Below are 5,844 nucleotides of genomic sequence, written 5' to 3'. Positions count from 1 at the left end.
TGGTAAGTCAAAAACTTAAATTTTCACAACCTATTCTGCATTGGATCCATTTGTCGCATTCGTGTTGCCCTAGTTATGGTCTGAAGTAAATAAACTCTTTAAGAAAAATAAAAACAAATGTACTGTATATAATAACTTAAAATACTATAAAATGTAACAGGAGGGTATGATGAGGAGGAGAAAGCAGCGAGGGCTTATGATTTAGCGGCTCTGAAGTATTGGGGTCCTACCACTCACTTAAATTTCTCTGTTAGTTTGATCTGGTCCCTAGCTCCTCCACTTCTAACTCCTTCATTATTTTATATATGTTCACACTCATGCAACATACCAGATTTGTAATTACTTATTTGGATCTTGAATGTAATTAATTTACGATTTTATTGACTTAATTTGATGGAATCATGTAGAGTTGGTTTGTAACTAATATCAGGTTTTTGATGCTCTTTTATTCAGTTGAGTAATTACGAAAAGGAGATTGAGGAACTCGATAACATGAATAGGCAAGAATTTGTTGCCATGTTGAGGAGGTATAACTAGTACTCAACCTAAAACATCACTCTCTTTGCAATATTTGATATTTATAGGCTTTCTATATATACATAGTTACATACTTAACCAAAGCTTTAATATGAAAATCCCATATCATATAGGAACAGCAGTGGGTTTTCGAGGGGAGCTTCGATTTACATAGGAGTAACAAGGTTTGATTTAGACGTATATAGATATAGCCTGTAAAAAACTTACGAACAATTGAGCATGTATATGGAATTAGAGGATCATGATCATGGATGTATATAACGCATGCATGCAGGCATCATCAACATGGAAGATGGCAAGCTAGAATCGGTAGAGTTGCTGGAAACAAGGACTTGTACCTAGGCACATTTAGTATGAAAACCACTTCTATAAATGGTTGAATATATAACATTATATATTGTTATTAATTATTAAATTTATATCGCACCTTTGATGAAGGCACGCAAGAAGAAGCAGCGGAGGCGTATGATATCGCGGCAATAAAATTCAGAGGCTTAAACGCTGTAACCAATTTCGATATAAACAGATATGATGTGAAGAGGATATGTTCAGCAAGCTGCTCTGCGATTGCCAATAGCGACCAGGCCAAAGGTTCTCCCACCGGGCAACAACGACCACCATGAAACTTCTCGCCGCGCGGAGAGATTTGTCCCACGGTTGGTTTGACGAGTCTTTTCAATATATCATTATGGTTTAATAAACGTTATAAAGTTAGGCCTATATATATTATGCAACATGTTTAGCAAATTAGGTTATCATCATCAGAATCCAGGATCACTATTTATGATATCCTTTGATAGAAATGTTATTATTTTCGGTATGAATTGAAAATGTTTTTTTTTGGTTTTATTCGATGTAGAATCAGTTGAATATTTTTTTTCAAAATCAGTTAAACAGTTAATGCATCTACTATTTATACTCCATAACAAAAGTGTTAATTATGATATTTATTAACTAGATAAAGTCAAGGAGAGGCCATTAATTCCTCAATTTATGTGCCTTCTTCTGATTTCTGTCGTGGTCGTACTTAAAGAAATAGCGTTACAAAGTGAAACTTAACTTAAATTTATAGTCGAATCCGTCCAAGCCTTTGATTATGATTTATGAACACGTATCTAGCTAGTTAATTATAGTAAGCAGCGTAGGTGATATATTAAGGGTTCTGACTTTTTTTTTACAGTCGTATCTGAATTGTTGCTTACATAAACATTGATTGTTGAATCTAACTTATGATCGATCGAGTCCGTCCAAACCTTCATATTACTATATTTGTTGGATTACATGTTACATAAATGCGTGAATGTTCCATCCCATGCATATATACTTAAATGTGTTATATTGTGCACTTATGATCATAGTAAGAACTAAGAAATACATGTTTTACTAATTACTAATAATTAAGAAAAATGCTAGATTAAATTCCAAAAAAGAAAATCCAAATTTCTAATATATGCAACGCAATTTGGCCACATGCACACATTATTTGAGTAGTACTATAGCTAGTAGTTTAAATATATGTCTGCATGTGTATGTTAGTACAGTGTATGCAAATTGCTTTAAATATCTTGTTGATGACGAAGTTGTTGTGTATAACTTTATTAAAATCGGCTCCATACCTCACAGCCACAGATAAATGATTTCATCAGAAGCCACTTTACGTGTGTCTCTCTTCTCTCCCTCCCCTGCACATTTCCCTCAATTATTACCGTAAAAGTTTTACAATATATTTTGTTTTGTATAACTCTCCCATCAATAACCTTTAAGTTCATTCATATTTATACCTGAAAACTTATTACAAAGTAATTAATAAAAAAAAAACGTTTGAACTCAACTGTTTTATTAGTATTTTCATCATATATGATTGCAGATCAGAGTATGAGATTATTATAACAATCACATTTGCATAGTGCAAACAAAGCGGATCCAAATATGTAATAATACCACATCTGAAATCATATATGATGGGCCTTATTTGATAAGATATTATCAAAAGAAGAGATCCAAAACGGCCCACCGGATCTTTAAAATAATATCAAAACTTCCATCACTCATCAGTGTCATCATCTTCTTCTTGGTTCGTTCCATCTTCCTTAATTTAAATCCGTAAAAAAAACGGAAAATCGGTATATTCATATTCCAGCTAAGGGGGTATGTTGAATTCATACACCAACTATGACACTAAACAAATACATACATTAACTTAGTTAAAATTCAAATTCGCTGCATCAACTTGAGAAACTGTGTATAAACATACACAGGCCGTAACGGTGTTAATAAACCGTTAGCGGCTGCTTACGTGGAAGCCACGTAAGAAACGACGCCGTTTTGGTGAGACGAAAGAGAGTGATTCTTTTCGTCAAAACGACGTCGTTTCTATCTTCTTCTTCCTTTTTTCTTATTTTCCCGACTCGGGTTTAGGTTTCTCAATCCCGACTCATGTTTCTTCTCTTCTTTTCACCAATAAATCAAAATCAATTGGTCAATTGATTCAATTATCAACGATTATCAACCGTGGAGAGTGTATAAAGTGTTGTTAACCGTATTGTCATCGGAAAATGAGGTAATTTTAATTCAATTTTTAGGGTTTTTATGATTTAGGGGTTTTCTTAATTGAGATACTTAGGAGCGTTTATTTAGAAAACCCGATGGATTTTGCGTGTAATTGTGTAGTTTAGATGAGATTGATGTGTGTTCTTAAGTTTGGAACTAGTTTAGCTCTTACAAAAATATCATGAACACCAAGTGTTCGATAATATGTGTAAACGAAATGAATAACCCTCTAATTCTTTTAAGTTTTTTTTTTCAGCTCCGATGAGGATGTCATATTCCAATGCCACAATGGTGGAGAGTTTGGAGTTGTTGATGGGAAAAAAATTACTTATGTTGGAGGATCGGCTCTAACCCTTGAAAGCAAACCAGAAAGTGTTGTGACTAATCTGATGGCGGTATTGGACGATCCTCTTTATGGGCAGAAAATCTGGTATAAGTATCCATTTGAAGATTTTTCAGAGCTGAAGTTAATAAATGAAGGTGATAATTTTCAGAAAATGTGTAAAACTGCGGTTTGGATTAAGTCGATAGAAATCTTTCTATAGAAAGAACAACATGAGCTTCTTGAAGCTGGTTCTCATGGTGATGATAGAGATGGTGCTCATAGTGATAGAGATGGTTCTGTTGGCGATGATAGAGATGGTGCTCATAGTGATAGAGATGGTTCTCATGGTGATGATAGAGATGCTCGTAGGGTATTTGTTGACATGGAAGATCGAGTGGAGGAGAACTTAGCAGGTTTTGTTGACGAAGAAGAGCATGATGATGATGAGGATACTCCTCCTAACTCAGATTGCGAGGACGTTGAAAGAAGATATATGAGGTGCAAAAAAGGTAGTGGAGAAATAAAATTAGAGTCACGAACACAAAACCTAAACCCGAGTCGGGAAAATAAGAAAAAAGGAAGAAGAAGATAGAAACGACGTCGTTTTGACGAAAAGAATCACCCTCTTTCGTCTCAACAAAACAGCGTCGTTTCTTACGTGGCTTCCACGTAAACAGCCGTTAACGGTTTCTTAACACCGTTACGGCCTGTGTATGTTTATACACAGTTTCTCAAGTTGATACAACGAATTTGAATTTTAACTAAGTTAATGTATGGATTTGTTCAGTGTGAGTTGGTGTATGAATTCAACATATCCCTTAGCTGGGATATATGAATATACCCATTTCACACACACCACAAACTACGTTACACGTTCTTCAGATTCACTTCTCAAATCGATGCAGATTACGCAGCTCTTCAAATCGAGAAACCCTGTTTTCATAATTCAGAGATTTTGAAACTCTCAATCCCAATTTCGATTCTTCGAAATTTACACAATGGAACCGCCATTACAAAGTTTGAGACTTTTCTTATTCTGTTTCTTCGTCTTCTTCTCCATCTCTGCTTCTTCTATCTTAGTTGAATCACAATCACAAGATTCTTCCATCACTCCTCCTCTACCACCGCCTCCTCCAGTAAGGGTCTTTGAGAGTAGTAACAAGCAGGCGAATCACGAGAAGCATCACCACAGAAGAAAAAAATGGCGAGAGAGAAGGAACTCAAGGAGGAACCATCATCATCATCATCATCATCATCGGAAGAAGAAGGAGAAAGACGGTGGGGCTTTTCTTCGCCGGTGTAGCTGCAGCTTTACAAGTAGTTGTTGCTGCTTTCTTGCTTTTCAAAAGAAGTCAGCTTTTCCGCAAGATCAATGATTTACAACAACAACACTAAATGAGCACTGCTGTTGGAGTTAAGTCATCTCAATTTTGCTTCTTTTTTTCCATAATCTGTAAATTTATTGTCTTTGGCTGGCTGCAACTCAATATTGTTGTTTAGATCACATCTGAGTATTATGTAGTTTGTTCTGCTTTTAATCTGGAACCAGTCGTTTCAATGGAGATTTGGATGACCTGTGTTTATGAAATTTCTTAGATTTGGTGATACATTTTGGAAAGAAACTGTCAGAGAGATAACAAGAATTGTCAAATGTGTTCTTAATTGAAACGAGAAGTTAGCATACACATGATGTCTCTGAATATACCCAGGTCCAGCTGTAGATCTAAGTTAGCAATTTAGCATACACACATGATGTCTCCTTTTTGTATGGTTTTAATTGGGTTAATGTCAACCATATCATATAGAATCATTGCAGAGGACCGATCTAAACTTGTGGAGTTGGGACCACTGAACCCATGTGAGAGAGTTTGGTCCTTAAAGTTTAGCATTCTTTTGTTTCTTTCTCTATATTGGAAGGTTCACTCAAGTCAATGGTTAAGTTTAGCTAGCTAAACTCAGGATCTTGAATGAAAAACTCACATACAATGTAATAATTTTGACAGGTTTTGAAGAATTACAAGGAACACAAAACAGAGATGACAAGAATCCATCAAAGATAAAAAGAAGAAGAAGAAGAAGAGGTGTTTGTTGTTGTTTTAGTCAAGGGGAGTCCCAAGTCTTTTCTTTTTCTTAACCAGTTCCTCCAAGAACACCCTTTAGCTTCTTGACTGTAGTTGCGTCAAGGAAAGTAGTACCCACGACGAGGTCAGTGGGAAGATTGTTAGCAAAGAGTGCGAAATCCAGAATCTGGAGACCCGGACTAGCGCTGCTGAATGTGACAATGGCTGCAGCTTTGGCTTTTCCTTGATTGATTTGGAAATGAAGTAAGCCCTGTGGGAAAACCATGACCTGTCCTGGTTTAAGCGTCTGCACGTAGACAGCGTTTGCAGAGGAGACAAACCCAGCAGTGATTGAGCCCTCAAGGACGAAGA

General features: G+C 36.0%; 1 protein-coding gene and 1 pseudogene across 1 annotated transcript in view; one reads left to right on the top strand and one right to left on the bottom strand.

Annotated features, from left to right (window-relative positions):
* The window catches only part of LOC104751262 (AP2-like ethylene-responsive transcription factor AIL1), a 2,733-nt gene extending 1,526 nt beyond the window's left edge, over positions 1 to 1,207 (top strand). Inside the window, exons 4-8 of the mRNA XM_010473178.1 lie at positions 161 to 249; positions 454 to 527; positions 651 to 701; positions 812 to 888; positions 976 to 1,207. Of these exons, the coding sequence (XP_010471480.1) occupies positions 161 to 249; positions 454 to 527; positions 651 to 701; positions 812 to 888; positions 976 to 1,160 (476 nt within the window). The 3' untranslated portion in view covers positions 1,161 to 1,207. The remainder of the gene's footprint in view (positions 1 to 160; positions 250 to 453; positions 528 to 650; positions 702 to 811; positions 889 to 975) is intronic.
* The window catches only part of LOC104753833, a 1,405-nt pseudogene continuing 1,103 nt past the window's right edge, over positions 5,543 to 5,844 (bottom strand).

This window comes from Camelina sativa, chromosome 16 (assembly GCF_000633955.1).
Source record: "Camelina sativa cultivar DH55 chromosome 16, Cs, whole genome shotgun sequence".
Lineage (NCBI taxonomy): Eukaryota > Viridiplantae > Streptophyta > Magnoliopsida > Brassicales > Brassicaceae > Camelina > Camelina sativa.
Note: the sequence above shows the minus strand (reverse complement) of the source record. Positions and strands in the feature narration are given on the sequence as shown.